This window comes from Propithecus coquereli, unplaced genomic scaffold (assembly GCF_000956105.1).
Source record: "Propithecus coquereli isolate 6110/MARCELLA unplaced genomic scaffold, Pcoq_1.0 Scaffold306, whole genome shotgun sequence".
NCBI lineage: Eukaryota > Metazoa > Chordata > Mammalia > Primates > Indriidae > Propithecus > Propithecus coquereli.
The window spans coordinates 3,001,424-3,020,449 of record NW_012148686.1 but is presented as its reverse complement, the minus strand read 5'-3'; the positions used below and the strand labels follow the sequence as shown (position 1 = coordinate 3,020,449).

Here is a 19,026-nt window from a genome sequence, read left to right as displayed (position 1 = left end):
CAGAAAAGGGATTGAAGGGAAGTATTGAAGGAAAGGCCATCTTATAATTCACAGAATCAACGGGAATGCTGGAAATGGCCTGAAACCAGGCAGGAAGTGGGGAAGGATACAACCAAGGCCTCATCTGTGGACAGTCTAGCTAGAGGCCACCTCTGGGGTTCCCACCCTGGGCAATCCTTTCTACCACCCTCACATGTCATTTGCCATAGGAAACTCTCTCTAATTGACAGGGACCTCTGTGTTACTACTCCTCTCTAGATTCGGACTTGCAGGGGAAATGTCCAGTTGGTCAAGCCCAGGTCCTGTGCCCAGGCCTGAGCTGCCAGGGACATGAGCAGTAAATATCTAGTCTTCACTGAATTGTGTAGAGACGGTTCTTTCAGAACTGACCTTAATTTACATTTGACAAAACAAAATCTAGATGCTATAACCAGGAGCAGAAATGGATGCTGGGCAGAAAAAACAAAAATAGGAAAAAAAACAACAAAAACTCTAAATGTCTGGTACACCCCCTGACTTTGGAGAAGGGAAAATGGATCCAGGAAGATTGTATGGTTTGTCTGAAGTCACAGAATTAGTGAGTGGCATAACTAGGGTTGGATGTCAGGTTCTTGTCCAATACTCTTTCCTGTACCATCTTCCATGTTCTCACAGGAGCATGCCAAGGTGCAGAGAGCTCTCAGGTCAGAACCTGCTCGGGCCGCCATGACAAAATACCCCAGACTGGAGGCTTCAACAACAGACATTTATGTCTCACAGTTCTGGAGGCTGGAAGTCCAAGACCCAGGTGTCAGCAGATTTGGTTTCTGCTGAGGCCTCTCTCCTTGGCTCGTAGATGGCCACCTTCTCCCTGTGTCTTCACATGGCTTTTCCCACATGTATCTGTGTCCTAATCTCTTTTTATTAAGACACCAGTCACATTGAATTAGGACCCTCCCATAGGACCTCATTTTCCCTTAATTGCCTCTTTAAAGGCCCTACCTCCAACTATAGTTACATTCTGAGGCACTTAGGTTACATATGAATTCAACATATACATTTTGGATACTCAATTTAGCCCATAACAGAGCCATTCTAGAAATTGATATCATCATGGAATCCAGGAAACAGACATCTGCTTCTTTCTGACACCTCTCTGTGAACAGTGAGCCCATGGAGGTGGTCCCCAGGCTGACCCAGCCTCCCGGGGTCCGACAGCCTAAAGCCCACTCTGATCAATGCCCCTGGACTGTGGAGATACAGGGCAGGACTCCTGAATGCCACACTGCCCACCCACAGCTGCCTAAAGGGCAGGCCAGATCCAATGCCTCCCCAACAGACCATGGGGGGGCGCTTCCTCCCTGGAGCTGGGAATGCCACTCACAGATAGGAGCCCAGATGCCAGGCTGGGAGGTGTCAGTTTCAGGGCCTTGGATTTCGTTGGTGGTTTCAAAGGAGCCTCCTGGCACCAGGGTTTGGATTCCTAGTGACAGCTTGGTCACTAAAGCAGGATATTCAACTTCAGGATTATCTGGTTCTCCTCCTAGACTCACCAACTCCTTAAACATTTTCCTTTTGTTTCAGCCTCTCCTACACACTCATGTGCACACCCCCCCCCATAGTATTAGGAACTTGCCTGTTGATAACCACGTGCAAGATTGGGGAAAGGCTGGACCCATGAGGTTATTGCCTCATTGGGATTGGTTTATTCCTTACTTTGTGGGTGAAGTCGGATTCTGAAGGTATGTAGTAAACACAGTCACTCACCTGCCCCCCAAACTTAGGGGTGGGGGGCAGACGGCCTCAGGTAACACTGATTGGTGCCAGTGGGATTTCTGGAACCCTCTCCTGGACCCTATTCTTGCCCCTGTACCTCTTCCATGTACCTCATGCTCCATCCTCAGGGCCCTTCTACACCTTTGCCCTTCGGGAGACTTCTGTCAGGAAAAGTGAATGACGGTCAGTGCTCAGTGGTTACTATTTTCAGGGGTACTTGTATTTGAATCAAATATGAGAGGTTTTAAGCAAAAGGAATTGATGTCTAGCTAATGACTTTCAGACATTAACAAAACCAGTAAAAGCAAGGGCCCCAAGAAAAAACAAAATGGGGGTGATGAATGTGGTGTGTGTGTGAGACAGAGAGATTTGGAGGGATGCCACCCTGGGTTCCTAAAATTTTTCCACCCAAAGATTGGCCTTGTGGGTGCCCATGGACAGAAGAGGGAGCCCAACTATCTACAGGGCCATGACATGAAACATATGGGTAGAATATTATTGGAAAGGCCCTAGAAGCCCTGTAAACTCTGCTCGGCCAGCAAGCCTCTGACTGATTCACTCTTTCAACCTACATGCCAGGGCCCGTACAGACCATGTGTCCACCATGCGGGAAAGGCCTTTGTCTCGGTTATCTCCCCTCACCATCCCTCCTCACTTTCTCTTTCTCCTCCCTCCTCTCACACCACGCTGGTCCCCTGGATGTAGAAGGTTTAGATGTTCAATGGGATGTTCATGTCCACTGCAGGGATAACTGAAGGAAAGGCAGGAAGGTGTGTGCTCAGAGCCAGGCCACCAAATCCTGGCCACTGTAGACTTCAACAGAAACAATACTGATCTAAATCTGTTGTTTTCAGCCCGAAGTGATCCCTTCCCCCAGGACTTTTGGCAAATGTCTAGAGACACTTTTGGCTGTCCCAACTGGGAAAGGGCACTACTATCATCTAGTGGGTAGAGGCCAGATCTGCTAAACATCATGGAATGCATGGGACAGCTCTCGGCAACAGAGAATTATCCAGCCCAAAATGTCAGTAGTGCCCAGGTTGAGGAACTGGTCGAAACGAAGGTGGAAAGAGGACCCTTAGGTGATTCCAGCACCGGGGTGGCACTCTGCAGAGAGGAGCGCTCCTTATTCTCTGACCTACTACCTCCCGGCAGTCCAGGATATATTTGCACTTGCATGTGTTCTTCCCCACTTCAGTGGTGGATTCGACCTAAGTCTGTTTGTGAGCGGTCACGTCAGCATCCAGTAAATAATTCACCACCAACATTGCCCCACGCACGGTTATAGACACCACAAGGGACAACTACAGCAGCAACTACAAAATTAGTTAACATTCATTGAATCATGGCAAACACTGTGCTTAGCATTTTATGTGAATTCTATCCATTAATATTGCACGACGACCCTGTAGAAGAACTATGAACAGAATCCCCTCTTACAGATAAGGAAATTGAAGTTCAGGAAGGACCAGTGGATTGCTCAAGATTACCAGCTTGTAACTAAATGGTGGAAATGGATTGCAGCGCCAGGCACTTGGATTCTAGGGTCCAAACTCCTAGCTACTAGACTGCACAGAGAAAATAAAGACGCTGTCCCTGAAACAAACGCAGGCGTCTGTATTTAGATTAGTCACGTTAAATGGTAATTTCCAGGAAATTTCATCCTGATTACCCTGTTTGCTTCTAATTTCACAATTTGCCTTGCAAGCCCCAAATTCCAGCTCAGAATAGAGTGGTTTAAAGGCTGGATTGTGTCTCCCCAGATGATGAGGCCAGTAGCTCCCGGCCGCAATCGCGCACTGTGCTAGCCCCCAACAACCCAGGCAGCGGAGGAGAGGCTTTGACTGCCGGCCAAGGCCTCCTGGCTGGCACTACCCAACGCCTGGACTATTTCTGCATTCAGACCGGGCAGAGACGGCAGGGTGAGGAGTGTTTGAGCGGAAGTGAGTTGAGACTCAAACGCGGGTCTCAGCCCTTCCCGGCGACTGCGGGATTCTGAGAGCCCCAGGGCGCCGCAACCGCCTCCAAGCTCCCCAGCGCCGCGCTCGCGTCAAGACGTCGGTTACGACTGGGACCCCCACAAGGAGGCTGCATCTTTCGCCCGCTGCTCCCTAGGGCAGCCACCAGAAAGCAGAAAGCCCGCTCTTCTGGAAGCGGGGCCGGGAAGCGGAGAGCAGGAAACTTACGTTCGTGGGAGAACAGGACCCGCGCGGACCTGGCGCGCAGCTGTGGATCTGCAGATTCTGCGAGCAGCTGGGACAGGAGGGACCCCTAGGCAGGTGGCAAAACTGAAGAATGCAGGGTGAGGATGAGACGCAGGGCGTGGGGAGGGGGTATTCAGCCTCTTCACATATCTCCTAGCCCCGTTTCCACACACCCCCATCCCCCAACTCAGCTCTCTGGCAGGCCCGAAACTGCATTTCTGGTCGAGGGATCTGTCATTGAGCGCTGGCGAGAACCTATCGCACGTGCACAAGACCACCCTCTCCTGTAATCTAGAGGAGAAGCGGGCAGCAAGCAAGCCCTTCCGACCTCCCATATACCTGTCCCTTGGGGGTCATGCTGCCACCAGCCTCCAAATCCCAGCCAAAGGCAGCCTGGCAGGTTTCGCTGGAGCGAAAGGATGCGCGCAACTACACTCACAGAAGGGCCCTAAAGTAAAACTCAGAAAGTATCAGAATCATCACTGATGATAAAACACTAATTGGGATTCTATTCACAGTATGTCCTGAAGCACCTTGACTTCGTTTACATTGGTACAATGCCGCCTCCCGGGACGGCGGAGAACCGGTCCCCCGAGAGACTGAGGTTCAAACTGATGGAGACTCTCATCCGTCTCCGTCAAAACTCCGTCTTCCTGCTCCAGGAAAAACGAGAAAGGGCTTCTCCGTGGGGAGCCAGATCGCGCCCACTCCTGTTCTAGGGGAACTGGAGAGATTCCCCACACTCAGCTCGATTTGAAGGAAAAGATGGAAGGTTTTAGAAATGAGCCCCACAAATGTTGAACAATCCCCACTGGAACATCTTTCTTGCTGAAAGAGACGCGTTTGTTTGCTTTGCTCCGATACTGGGAATTTGGCACTCCCCAGGGTGCCTTGGGTAGGGGGTGGGTTTCTGGTAGGAAAAGAGATGGCCCAGGTTTCCAGGACACAGAACGCGAGTTTTCAGGGGACGGTGAGAACCCTTATCTGCTGTTTCCTGCGTCTGATTTCCCGACCCCAGAAATACGCCCCCTCCTGTGGCTGTGCGCTCTCGGTCTTGGCAGAACCCCATGCACCTCCTTTTTCTCCTGGTCTATCATAGCACACAAAAAGCCCCGCTGGGGCTGGGCTGGGGTGTGGATTCTAAGTGGTAGGGGAATGTGGGATTGTAATGAGAATTCGTGAGAACACGAGGTCCCACCGCCACGGGGTCCGGCTACACAGAGCCCCAAACTGGGACTCCCTGAGGCGGGATCGCTCCAGGGTCCTCGAATTCCTCGCCTGGAATGGTTTGCGACCAAAGACGCCGAAGACGGAATTTGTCTCAAAGCAATGCGCAGAGGCCCTTCTGAGAAGAGGCCGCGTCATCCTGAAGACTCAGATTTTTTCCCTAATGAATCGTCAATCTGAGCGCAGCGAAGGAAGGATTTCGTGCGCTCGCAGGGGAGTGGTTCCTGTCCTCTGGGCTGGAGGCAGAGATAACGAAACATTTAGAGCCTGGGGGTGGACCCCAGGCTGGATAGGAGGCGCTGCAGGGATCTGGACCGGAGGCGCAGCCCGGGAGATCTCTCGCTCCTGTCCCTCCAGCTCTACTCTCTGCGCTCCAGGGGGCGTGTGAGTCAGACTGGAGCCAAACATTCGGGAGCCCGAGCGCACTGGGTTGGCGTGGAAAGCCGGGTCCCCGCGGGGCTGCAGGTGCGGGGAGGGGCTCGCTGAGCTGTAAAGTGAGGAGCCAGCTCTACCCCGCAATCCCATCCCCAACCCGACGCAGCAGGGAGGCACAATCAAGGTCGGCGCCTGTCTAATCTAGAGTGGAGGCCTCGGGGCCCAGAGCCACCAGCATTTCTAAGAAAAAAAAAGTTTATTTAAAATTTTGTACATAAATAAATAAATAAATATCTTCTGGTATTACAGAGACGGTACAATTACACAGCTAGGCGGGGCAGTGCGGGAGTGGGGTGGGGGTACGGGGAAGAAGGGTCGCCAGAGGCGGAGAGCCAGGGGCTATGTTTGGGGGAATGCAGAGCTTGTCAGAAACCGAATGAATCGGTTTCCCCAATACGTACACCACGGGCATTTCTCCTATGGGAGAGGATCTGCGGGCACTGAGGACAGCAAGGCCTGATGAAGGGACAAACGGACTGTCTGAATGAGGAGGCTCCCAAGGCGGGGAAGGGAAAGGGAAAAGAAAGTTCATAAATGAAGGGGCTGGGGGGACGGGAGATGTGGATAAACGACCAAGGAAAGAGGTGGGGAGGGAGAGAAAGACATTTTAAAAAAGAGAGAAGTGAACGGGCATGGGATGAAAGGCAGAACTCAGCCGTGGGCAGAGAAGACTAGAGGAAGCAAGGAAACCTGAGCCAGCCCAGAGAGGGCGGGCGAGGAGGCGCGGGCGGCCAGCGAGGCGCTGTGCCAGGCGGACGTGCCCGAGGGCTGCCGCGCTGCACTGCCCAGGAGACCTCAAGCGTTTGCAGGGTCACAGTTTGGAGTTCGCTTTGGATGCACGCGAGCCCTGGGGCAGGGATATCACTGGCAGGTCTCTGCACAGCTCTTAGCCCTGCCCAGGGCCCGGGGCCTCCGTAAAGCCGTGCCAAATCCGCGCGGGGCAGTCGTTTGGCAGCGGGTGCCTGGGAAACAGCGCTGCGTCCCAGGACCAGTCTATGAGGCGCAGGGAGGTCTTGGGGTGAGCGACCTAGAGAGACGCACGCCTAGGGAGTGACCGTGAGATCTCGGTCGTCCTTCCCCGAGGAGGACGGAGACATGGGCAATTCGTCGTCATCCTCGGAGCACTTGGCTGAGGAGAGCGACGCGCACTTGCAGCCCTGCGGTGCGCCCCCGCCAGCGCCAGCACCCCCGCTGCTGCGGTGGTTGCCTCCCTTGCCCTCCTTCTTGTGCTTCACCCGGCGGTTCTGAAACCAGATCTTCACCTGCTTCTCGGACAGATTCAGGTAGGTCGCGATCTCGATGCGGCGTAGACGGGACAAGTACATGTTGGAGGCGAACTCCCGCTCCAGCTCTAGCAGCTGCGTGCTGGTGAACGCCGTGCGCATCCTCTTGCTGCTGGGCAGCTGGTTCGAGCTGCTGTCTAGAGAGGGTGGTGGAGCAGAGAGGGAAGGGGTCAGACCTTTGTGCGGTGGGCCCAGTCTCCCGCTAGAATCCCATGACTTTGGTCTCTCGCCCACCCCTTCTCCTTGAACACCACCCGCAACAGCGCCACTTGGAGCGCCTGCTTACCGAGCTGCGGGATCCTGGTTCTCCCAGAGTCACGCAGCCCTAGACCCCCTTTATGGAGCGCCCTGGACCCCTCTCCAGGACCTGGACTTTTGCCATCACCCCCTTCTGGCGTCGTGTTCTGGCCCTTTATCTGCGCACCACTCTGTGCGCCCCCCTCAGGTCCCCGACAGGGCCCTCTCAGCCCCCAGAACGCCCTGGGTCCCTCTTCGCCCTTTCCTGGCCTCTTTCCCCCAACCTGCCTCTGATCCACCTCTGCCTTGTGCCTCTGCGCGGCGGCCCCGCTTACCCACGGAGATGCAGTGGAACTGCCTGGGGTCCGGCAGTGGGTAGGAGGTCTGGTAGAGCGCGGCGGCGGCGGCAGGGCCATGAGCGACCCCGGGCGACACGGCAGAATGCTGGCGGCCCAGGGGCGCATGGCAGTACTGCGAGCCGAAGGGCGGGAAGGACGCCTTGAGCAGAGGCAGAGCGGGCGGCCCGGGGGGCCCGTGCAGCTGCGAGGCGGTGACGCAGAGCGGGCATACGCACAGCAGCCCGGCCTTGCGCGCGTGGCAGGCGCCGGGCGAGAGACCGTGCAGCGCGTGCGGCGGAGGCACCGCATAGGGGAAGAGCGGCGGTGGGCTGCCCTCGGGTGCCTTCTTCTCGCCCGCCTCGCGCAGCACCAGCGAGTCCACCAGGAAGGAGCGCGGCATGGCCCCGGCGCGCGGCCGCCCGGCAGCCAGCCCGCCCCCTGCGCCCGCCGGACCTCCGGGCTCTCCAGGCGCTCTCTCGGGCCTCCGCCGCCCGCAGCTGGCTGTGCCCGGGCTGGAGGAGCGACTGGGCCGGGGCTGAAATCGACGCAGCAGTAGCCGCGGGCGCCGCCCAAAGAGCGCGGGGTGCTGGCCAGCGCTAGTGGTGCTGAAAGGCGCCGGCGGCGCGGCTTAAATAGGACTATTGCCATGTGATGGGCTACGCCAGGAGCGGCCGGGGCCTCTCAATAGGGTTTTTGTGCCTTTTCTCTTGGCATTCACTCTGCACGCTTCCTCATTATTTCACTTGTTAACTAAATGAACTGCATAATGTACTCTATTCTTGTCAACCCCACCCACGCCGTAACAGGCGCCCTCGCCCCCTCCTCTCCCTTTTGCGGGTTTATTTTCTCATTCTCCCGCGATTTAATATTCTTTTCTTTCTCTTTATTCCTTACTCCCCTTTGGCTTTGCCATGGCGATCGGCCCGTTTATCTTATTGATTTTGCACCCCCGCTGCCTCGCCTCTACAGACCGATCCCCACGGGCGCACACCCCCATCTCTTCTGCCCACTTGGTCCTGGTCCCCTGCTTTCTATTATCTCCCCTGCCCCCAAAAGCACGCTGCCTCCACTCAGTTCTGCCAGCTCAGCTCTGTGCCCCTGCGAGCGTCCCTGCAGCCGGCCTCCCATCCACCTGTGGAATCCCTCTCCTCTCCCTGTGTCAGAAGCTGGAGGCCCAGGGTTCGTGCGCGAGGGAGGCGCCCGCGGGGAGGGAGGAGAAGGGTCCACTGTTCCTCATCCAGCACTAGCCCCATCGCGGTCCCTCTGTTTTCTCTAAGTTTCTCAGGTAGTCTTAACTTTGGCACTGCCTGCAACGCCCAGTCTTTGTTCCGCAGACACTGGCCATCCAGCCCTTTCCTTCGAATGACAGGGCCTTGCGTGTAAAATAGAGAAAAGTAGTCGCTCAGAGTCAAAGACAGGCACAGGGAATGGGGAATGGAAGCCTAGACGATGCAGATCGAGATCTCGCACCCACTTAAATGTGGCGAGCGTGGACGTCCCGCTGCACTGGCGCACGCTCGGGTAGCGCGCTCAGAAACCACCGCCTCCGGCAGTGTCGGCGGCGCGCAGGGCAGTTGTATTCCCAGCTTCTGCTGCTTTCGCCAACCCTGACCCGGCTCCGCTGTCCCCAAGGCCAGGCTTCTTCCTCCTGCCGCGTCACTCTCTTCTTTCTGGTCACACAATGGTTAAACAACTTCAAACGCCTGGCGCAGGGTACACAGTCTCGGCTTTTTAAATCGTCCTCGGGCTCAAAGCTGTTTCGCTCAGGAGCTTTTTCCATACAATGGGAAATTAGCATAAATATTTCGAATTTACAGCCCGGGACTTTTCACTGGAGACGTTTACTTTCGATTTTATTGGAACCAAATCGCTGCCATCACCTGCTTTGAACCCTGAATGGAATTGTGAGAAATGGAGGGGGAAGCGTGGGGGTAGGGGAAGCAGTGCACAGGAGTAAGGCTACCGAAACCCTAAGTGTTTGCGTGGGTTTTCATCACTGATGACATCTCTGCAATGACAACAGCAACACATTATAACTGATTAAAAAGCAAAGAGACTTTGTTTTGGAAGGAAAAACCCCCGCTTCCATAAAAGGGAGAGGGGCAATGCGGGAAATAACCCGCACGGAGGGCATGCCATCTAGCAGGGTTAAGGGTTAGATGTTCCCCTGGCTGCCTGGCATGGGGGGGAGGGCACGGCTGCCCCCTACGCCGAGGTGTCGGCTCCAAGGCTCCCCCTCAAGGGTGGTGCCTGCAAACCAGCCGGAACGCATCAATGCAGCCTAATTCCCGTTCTAATTGCTCTCTGGGAAATTTGGGCTGGGCTGGGCCGCTGAGAGCCAGCCGGAGCGGGCCCCCGGCCCGGAGAAGGGCTCCCCGCTGGGCCGAGGCGGGCTGGGGGGGCGATGCGGGCGGGGCCCGCGGGCTGGAAGCGGCGGGCGAGGCGCCCGGGAGCGGAGCCCTCGAGGGGCCAGTACCGAGCTCTGCCCGGAGCCGCCCCGCGCGCGCAGGGAGGAAGGGGTTAAGAGCCCCTGAATGCGAGCAAGGCCAAAGCTACTGGGAAAGAATATGGGGGGGGGGTGGCTGGGGGAGGAATAACCAGTTTTTTCCCCCTCTCCCTCCAGCCTCTGGACCTTATTGAATGTCATTGAAGAAAGTTTTGAATGCCAGATAAAGAGAGGCGAATTAAAGTGTGTGACAGCGGAGGATAAGCAAACACAAAGAGAACTCTGTCACACTTTGGGGCAAAATCCGTGGGCTTTTTACCAAGTCTCTTCGCTATGATTGAATTAAGTAATAGGAAAACATTTTCTTTCAGTTTAGAGCCATTAGACAAAAACTTCAAAGCGAATAACACTTTTTAATGTGCGGCCCCACAATGGATCGGGTTTTGTGCTGAAATGTTTAAATGGTTTGTTGTGCAACTCGGCGCGGGAGAGACCGGGGCCCAAGCAAAACGGCGTCCGCGGCGGCGTTGTCGCCGGCCTGGAGCGGGCGCGCGCAGTCCGCCGTCTCGGAGCCCGCGGGCCGCGGCCGGGAAGAGCTCGGTGCCCACCGCGGAGGCGGCTCGGGCTAGCGGGCCGCAGGGGGTCGGGGCCGCCGCGCCCCGCCAGCCCGGCCCTCCCGACCCCGCCGCCTCTGCCCGCCGCCTGGTTTCCGGGGGCCGCCGCCCCGGGTCTCTCGCGCGGCGCCGCTGCTGTCCGTGCAAAGCGTCCCCCGGGGCTCGCGTCAGCCGGGTTTGAACTTACTCGCCCGGGCAAACGCCCCCTAGGGCGGGGCGGGCCGGGAGGAGGTGGCGGGATTAGCCTGACAGCCCGAGAGAGGGGCCCGGGGAGCCTCTCCGCCCGGCCGGCTCTGCCCCCGAGCTGGTTTTCAAGTGTCCATCAGGGACAGTTCCACACGGAATAATTTCTGTTGTTCCGGGCTTTTCTTTTCCTTTCATTCTGCCTCCTCTCCTACGGGTAGAGAGAACACGCCGTTTTTTCCTCCTGGAATCGTAGCTCTAGGATATTTGCAGCAAAAACTGCACAAATGAGGCGGTGGTGGTGGTCGTGGTTCCCTTACCTAGTTCCCGTTTTTCTTCAAATGTCAGTTTCCTTCTCGGAGAGACAAACGACCTTGTTTAAAACAGCATCTCTCTTTTTCCTTACTTTGTAAGTAAGCACCTTCTGACTTTTTGTGTCTTTGCTCATCTGTTTTTCTATCCCCCACCCCTGAAATACATGTCCAGGAGGACCAGGGTTTTTGTCTGTCTTGTGCATCGCCGTATCCCAACTGAGAAAGTCCCCGGCGCACAGTAGGAGCTCAGTGTATATTTGCTGAATGAAAAAGTGAATGAGAGAGATCTGAGCCAGGAGGTGGGGTGGCTAGGAGGACTTCCTGGCGTGTCTGCTTAATACACCTGAACACCTAGAAGCACCGCACGGAGCACATGACCGGTGAAACCAGGAGGGCAGGGGCTGTCTGAATCTCTCCCAGCCCACTCCGCAGCCCTACCCAGTGCCCTGATCATGACAGGAGCTCAGTGTGTTTGTTGAGTGAATGGCAGAAGGGCAAGTCAACATGTTGGTCCCTAGCCCTCCGTGGGAGGTTCTCAAGCTCCTTCATAGATGGTCCCATTCAAGGCAGTTCCAGTGTCTCGCTCTGCAGGAGTTGGACCCAATAGCTCAAGGTTAGGGTTTGTCATTAAGGTCTTTACATGGTATATAGGAGAGGGGTTGGTTAGAAAAGGAGATGTGGAATGATCAGTGACCATGTTTGCTTTTTCTAGCTGAAGGCAGTGGAGTGGGAATTCTCATTGTAAACAGAAGGTCTGCTCCCCTGACCAGACCAGTAGTGACTCCGGCAACTCCCTTGGGAGAGAACAAGCCATTCAGTTGAACAGGGGGGCAGCGGGAGCACCTGGTGTGCCAGGGAATGCTGAAGGGAGCTGGGAGACAGGAGAGGGAGGCACCCAAGGGAGAGGTGGGGGAGTGTGGTGCCCAGATCCGGGTATGGATGGGAAGTGGAGACCGGATCATGAAGGACCATGCTAACTGCTTTGGACTTGATCCTGTTCTGAGATTTTTAAGCAAGCGGAGTAACAGAGTTGGATTTGAACTTGAAAAATATAACTGGAAGCAGCAGGAAGTTCTATTGGTAGGGACAGAGAGAGGCCAGAGCAGGGTCCAACAGAGTTGGCTTGCAAATGAATATTTATTGGACTATTGGATGAACGAAGGTAGGGAAATGAGAAGATTGTATTGGTTCAGGCGATGGATGATGACTACCTGAACTGGGGTGGGGCAGGACCAGAACAAGGAAATATTTAGGAGAACTTGAAGGGTAATGTGTAGGGCCAATGTGTGTGTGTGTGTGTGTGTTGGAGTGTGATGGCATGAAAGAGAGAGGGAGCAAACATGCTGGAGACCACGTGGCTGCTTGTTTGGGGAAATGAGTGGGTGGTGATCTCAAAGACAGAGACAGGCAAGTCAAGAGTAGGACTGACTTTTGCCTGTTGGGGGTGCAACATTAAGTCATATTTTAGATGTGTTGCACTTTAATCCTTAATGTTCAGAGCATTCTGCTGACATCCTACAGGTAGGTGAAGATGTCAATCTAGGGATGAGTGGAGAGATTGGAGATGGAGAGAGACATCTGGAATTTATGTGTACAAAAATGGTTGCTTTAGTCTTAGGAAAAATGAGCACAAAGAGGGAGTGCAGAGAAAAAAACAGAGGACTGTAGATGCATCCCTAGGGAACTCCCATATTTAAGGAGGCGGGTGGAAGGAGGACAGCCTGCAAGACAAAGAAGACAGCCAGAAGTAGAAAGAGAAGTGAGCAAGACAGAAGAAAAAGGAAAACCAGGAGCTATACCAGGGAAACCCACATAGGCAGGGCTGCCAGGTTCAACAAATACATGCAGGCTACCCAGTTAAAACTTTAACTGTGTATAAACGACAGAAAAATGTTAATATGATTCTTTCCCAAATGTTGTGTAAACATAGTAAACACGAGCTGTATGTTTTCCTTCCTGGGTGGCAGGATGCAGGAACATTGGTGACGCCTTCCCTGGGCATGGGTTTTCCAGCCTAACATATTCACCCCAACCGTTGAATGTATAGAACACACCTATATTAAATAATTATTTGGTGTTTATCTGAAATTCAAATGTCTTGTGTTTTCTCTGGCTGCCTATACCCGGGTCACCGTGAGACAGCTGACATTGACAGGGTGTTTCAGGATATCATCCCAGCTAAAGATGAAGAAACTGGGACTCTCGCATAAAGAGTGACTTGTGCAGGACCCCACGGTTAGTAAGTGGCTATGTGAATTACCCCAAGTGTTCTGAATGCAAGCTGGGGTTCTGCGTGATGCGCTCAGCACCGGAAGAACAGAAGCCAACGTGGCCCTGGGAAGATGGTTAGTCACAGGCTGCTTTGAGGACTGTGACCCTGTAGAAAGCAGCATCGCTTTAGGTGGGGTTCTTATTAAAAGAGAACCCCTCATCTCCGAGGGGTTGCTTGTCAGTAGGAGGCCAAGGGAGGAGAGGGAGCGCAGTTTGCCTCTGGTCATGTGCCTTTCATTTGTCTCTTTCTTTCTCTGGACTGCTAAGTCAGTTTTGTTTGGTGGGGGCAGAATAGAGGGTGCTGGAAAAGGGGAACCATTTTTAAAAATATTTCCTTCTAGTTAAAAAAAAGGTAAGCAAAATTTTAAATTGTGGTAAGAAACACATAACATGGAATTTACCATTGTAACCACTTTAAAGCATACAGAGCAGTAGTGTTGTCTACATTCACATTGTTGTGCAACAAATCTCCAGAACTTACTCATCTTGCAAAACTGAAACTCTGTACCTGTTAAACTACAACTCCCTATTTCTGCTCTCCTCCCAGCGCCTAGTAACCACCATTCTACTTTTTATCTCTATGAATTTGACTATGCCAGGGACCTCCTATCAGGGGAAAGAGGAGCAATTTTTAAGTTGGGACCATAAAGCTGGATCTTCACAGAGTCACCACAAGAGTCAAGTTTTCATGCTGCTTAGGAAGAACTGAAATTTTTTACTGGCATAATATGGGCCTAGCAGACCATATCCCCTAGGAGAATTGTGGCTATGTTTATGGGCAGCCAGTGACTTAAAAGTTTCAATTTTTTTTCATGTGGTTTTGCTGTTCACCTGAAAGTTTACAACAGAAATGTACAAAAAACCTTCCGAAAAGATGAGCTATACGCTAGAGATGGCTAAGAAAGATAGTTGAAACATTCCAATCCTGGAGCTTTTATATTAATAATTTCTAAGATTGGTTTATGTGGTTTGCCATTGCTAACCACAGGTCATTGCTAACATGGCAGCTCAAAAAGGGTTGGAGAGATCCTTTATATTCCTGGATCTCTAATTTTTAGAGAATAGGTAACTTCCTGCTTCTCTGTTTAATTTTCTTTATTACCAATGGAAGAAGTTGCTAGTCGTCTACTCAATATCTGTTCTCTTCTCCTTCATTAGCAACAGAACTCCACTTTTACTTAAGGCAAGAGTGTGCACCAGATATCTGAGTCTTCCTTTCAACAAATGATTGGCCATTGAGTTGGAAGCAGAAAGCATGGAAGTGGGGAGACTCTTCAGGGAGACCATCATCAGCTGGCAGGCACTCTTTTTGCTCTTCTCTTCTCTCTTTCCCCTTGGAGCATGAATGTTGCATTTGACCTTGAAGATAGAAACTTTGTGCTGGAAATAACAGAGCAGAAAAACAGGAAGAACCAGGATCCCTTGAAAATCAAGGAGCTACCTACCTACTTTACATGAGCAAAAGATCAATTTTTAGCTTTTTAATTATTATTTGAGTTTTCCATTACACAGACCTGTATCTAATCATAACTGATATGGTTCCCAACCATATCTGATCCAGCCAGATAATAAAAATCAAGCCAAATGATAACTGCTGCGATTTCATCTTCTTCCAAATTAGATTACAGCCCTTAAGGGCAGGGATAAAGATTTATTGATACTGGTGTCACCAATCTTTATCACAGCACTTGGCACATTGTGTATATTTAGTAAACATTTAATGTTAGTTCCGATGCCAATAAAGGAGCTGTCCTTTCTTTGCAACTATTGGACGATCATAGTTGCATTGTGATGAGAATCACAAGATTTCATAAGCATTCAGCGGTTTAGTTTTCTTGTCGTAAAATTGGAATGCGACTTCACCACCTCTCCTGAAAGGATTAGAGATGATGCATGTGTAACCTGAATGTGAGTAACCAGGTTTTCCGGTCAATGGGTATAGGCGAAGGCAGTTAATATCAATAACCTATGTTATTGATATTAACTTCACATATTATTTCTATGTGAAGTGTACAGGACCTCTGGCCTTACTGTAAAATACCTCCCTTTATGGTTTTTTGGGGACCCTCGTGGGATGCCTTACACAGACCAGACTGTTGCTGGCACCACCCTGACACCCAACACATGCTGTCCTTCCAGGGAGGCTTCTCCTGAGTCATGTACTCAGCTTGGGGTAGAGCCACTGTCTCCTTTCACCTCTCACTCCAGGGAACACTGTCCAAGACAGAGCGTGGCCTCGTAAACACGAGCTGTATGTTTTCCTTCCTGGGTGGCAGGATGCAGGAACATTGGTGAGGCCTTCTCTGGGCATGAGTTTTCCAGCCTAACATATTCACCTCAACCCTTTTCCTTTTCTCTTCCACATTGACGTTACTGGAAACGGAGATAATTTCTGCAGGGATGAGGGTGTTCTCCTACTCGGGGACCTCGAACCTGAGTGTGGAACATCTTATTAAGGGTTTCAGTAAGACGACTCCGTAGATTTAAAGAAGAAGAAAACACGGTGGGTTGGGGCAGACAGCGCAGTCTCACCTAAGGCAGTTTTCTGTTGACGAAGGAACACATCGCCTTTGAGCCTGGTCTGTAGAATCAGTTCCTGTTTGGCCTTTATGGGTGACAGTGACTCTTGGGTCAGGAGGCTGGATTCACAGTCTGCCGCCGAAGGCGGGATCCTCATCAGGACGCTGGATTCTGAGACCTCCCAGTGTAAGATTCCCCGTCTTCCGCCTTTCCTTTCTCTGCCGCAGCAGCCGGGGATCAGCCAGGTGGCAGCATACAGCAATAAACCGGGCAGTGGCGCTGTCCTGTGGCGGCTCATTCCCTCCACATTCTCCTCTCTCCCCATTTTCCCAGAGCAAACCCAGGCCCCGTCCCCTCCCCCAACCTTCCGTTCTCTGAAAGCTTTGGCTCAAAACCACCCAAGAAAGCAAAGATAAAGCACTGGAAGGGGAGGAACTGAGGACTTGCTCAAGGTAGAAGTTCCCTGGTATGTCATAGAGCAGAGCAGAACAGAGCAGATTGGTTTTAAAAATCCTGGGGATTCTGTGACCCTTACCCCCACCTCCACCCCATCCTCAACTAACACAGCCAAGCTCCCATTTTGTTCAGCAAAGCACTTGGGTGGGCAATTTCTCAGAGCCATGGTGACTGATGCCGGCTGTTCCTAATTACTTTTCAGAAGAAAGAAAGGGGCTCCCAGAGAAGGCTACTGCCAAGAGACCTTGATTCTTGCAGGGGCTGCTCTGGAATTTTCTTAGTAATGCCCATAACCTTGGCAGAACCATTCCTACACCTAGTTGGCACAGAGGCTGATGAACCACCGGTGTGTTCTGGGGCCATGTTGTCTTGTAGTCATGTGTGCTTCCAAAGGCTCATGTCTTCATCATTTGGTGAGTGTTCCTCATTCGCAAGAACCCTGGGGATTCTCAGAAAGACAGTTGCATCTGTCATTCTTACCTGAGTAATTGTAACTGCACAGAACTCTATGTCATTTTGGAGTACTGGGCTAATGTCTGCAGTACAGCAAGACTTATACAAAGAAAAAAAAATAGAATAGCTGGAATCCACAGATAATTGCATATCAGTGGATCTGCTCCGAGTGGGCTCCATGCCTCAGAGAGAAATCTTGTTTCCAGTTAACAATGTATTCAGTTATCGAATAAACTGAATCCTTAAGAAAACACACTTTCTTTTACTTCTCCAGCTATTAAGTGAGGGCTAACACCATGGGACCCTTGCATCAGCTAAAGCCTGAGAGCTGAGCTTAGCTGGCTCTATCCTGGGGCAGCACGTCAGTATGAGTTCTGCTCTGTCTGGCTTGCACAGCAGATGCAAGCACTTCCGTGAGCTTTCCCTTCCTGTGGAAGATCAAAGCGTACATTGGAAAGAACCTGTGAGGTCTTTCCAACTTACTGTCCTGTCTGGGGACCTCTTGAACAAGTCCCCTGACCCTGCCAGGAACTTCACTTCCCATGATTGCACTCTGGCATTTATAATGCATTTATAAATGATTCCATTTATAATGCACGTGGCCCCATATAGGGGCAGACACTGCCTTCTTCATCCCCACCCTTAATCTAGGGCATCATTAATGGGGCAGGTTCTAAGATTATCCATCCCAACTTTCCTCTATCTTTTTCCTGATTTCTTGTTTCTGTGATGTTTGCAAAGATTTGTACTATACTTAGTGCTCTTGGGGCTGAATTCTGCGGGAAGTAGCTTTGTCAAGCTGGCTTCAGAGGAAGGGGTTGGCCTGTTGACTTGTTTAATACAAGCACTTCGAGAAGGTGATGGTGGAAACCGATGTCTATCTTGTGAATATATATATATATATTTTTTGGTGGCAATTGGTTTATGAGAGGAAATTTTGAAAATATTTACAAACCAAGTCAAGTAGATTACTAAGCAAAAACTGTCCTAAGCCATAATATTTGGCCAATAAAATACAGATTTTTATATTCTTAAATCAGTAGCTCATTTTATTGCTAAAATATGTTGTCATTCTATTTTATGACAGGGTCTGAAGAAGGGAGCTTTCTTTGGAGTTTCTCAATTCTTTGGCAAGACAGACATATAGAACGGTGTTCAGTTGAATTCAATCAAATGACCAGAATTTAATATTTATATGCCAGGCATATGTACTGTTTTATTCAATTCTCACAATCAATAAAATGAATTACAAGTTAGGAATTTAAAGTATGTTTTTCTGTTATATATTATAGTTTGGGACAGTTTTTGGTTAGTCATCTACTTAACTGGGAGTCCACATACTTAAGAAATCTGCAAGAGAGGTACGTGATTATTCCTGTTTTGTGGATGTGGCAACTCAGGCAGAGAGAAGTAGCCAGCCAGGTGGGCACAGGCGCAGCTGGACTCTTGGATGCCATGGTGGTTATTGCTAAGAGAAGCGAAGAATGGATAATGGGAGAAATCAGCAATTTCTGCCACTCTTCCTCTAATTCACTGAACACATCTTTGAGTCCCTGCTTTGAGCAGGATAACGTGGTTGGTAAGAGACGGGTCTCTGGAGAAGCCCTGGCTTTGAACTTGGGCCAGCTGCTTAACTTCTCTGAACCTCGGTCAGCACATCTGTAAAATATGGAGCACAGTAGTGCCGGCTTCATAGAATTGTTGGGAGATGGAAATGAGTTATAACAGCATTTAGTTCTGTGTCTGTCACACAGGAAGTGCCCATTAGATGTTAACTACTATCATATGCATATTTCATATGGGAAATTTCACGCAAGCCCCAGAGCCTGGCCACTTGCATTGCATAGGAAGGGCAAGGTCCTGCGCCAGACCCTGAGAACTCAAGAATAGCACAGTGCAGCACAGAGGGGTGGAGAGTTCAGAAGGCAGTTCTGAGAGATGCAATTTCAGAAGTTGCCACACAGGACTGGGGATGAACACTGTGGGTCATTATTAGGAGGCAGAACAGGGTGGAGGGTCCCAGACACACTGAACAAAAGCCACTGGGAATAGTCCAGAGAGCTAGAGCCCTCACTCCAGGAAGCACCCTGAAACCATGCATTAGGGTAAAGACCTAAACATTTTCCTTCCTTTCCATCCCAGTGAGATGCTATGGCACGTATGAGAACAGCTTTGTTATGAGGAACATTCCACTGAGATCTGGCTTCTCCCTGATCTCGCCAGGGATGTGCCCAGCCCATGTAAGAACAGCTAAGAAACTCCCCTGTGTCCCAGAGAAATAAGAGGAAAA

General features: G+C 51.5%; 1 protein-coding gene across 1 annotated transcript; it reads right to left on the bottom strand.

Moving 5' to 3' along the window:
* Positions 1-6,661: 6,661 nt before the first annotated feature.
* GSX1 (GS homeobox 1) lies at positions 6,662-7,919 on the bottom strand. The gene is made up of 2 exons (XM_012649890.1): positions 7,477-7,919; positions 6,662-7,041 (listed from the first exon to the last, which is right to left on the bottom strand). Exons 1-2 carry the CDS (start codon positions 7,877-7,879, stop codon positions 6,665-6,667), a joined length of 780 nt encoding a protein of 259 aa, XP_012505344.1. The 5' UTR covers positions 7,880-7,919; the 3' UTR covers positions 6,662-6,664.
* Between the last annotated feature and the right edge of the window lie 11,107 nt (positions 7,920-19,026).

Excerpts from the sequence above, each read along its gene's own strand:
- GSX1 (XM_012649890.1), bottom strand. The coding sequence starts at position 7,879 with ATGCCGCGCTCCTTCCTGGTGGACTCGCTGGTGCTGCGCGAGGCGGGC. Across the intron at positions 7,042-7,476 it reads GTTCCACTGCATCTCCGTGG|ACAGCAGCTCGAACCAGCTG; the intron begins GTAAGCGGGGCC and ends CACCCTCTCTAG.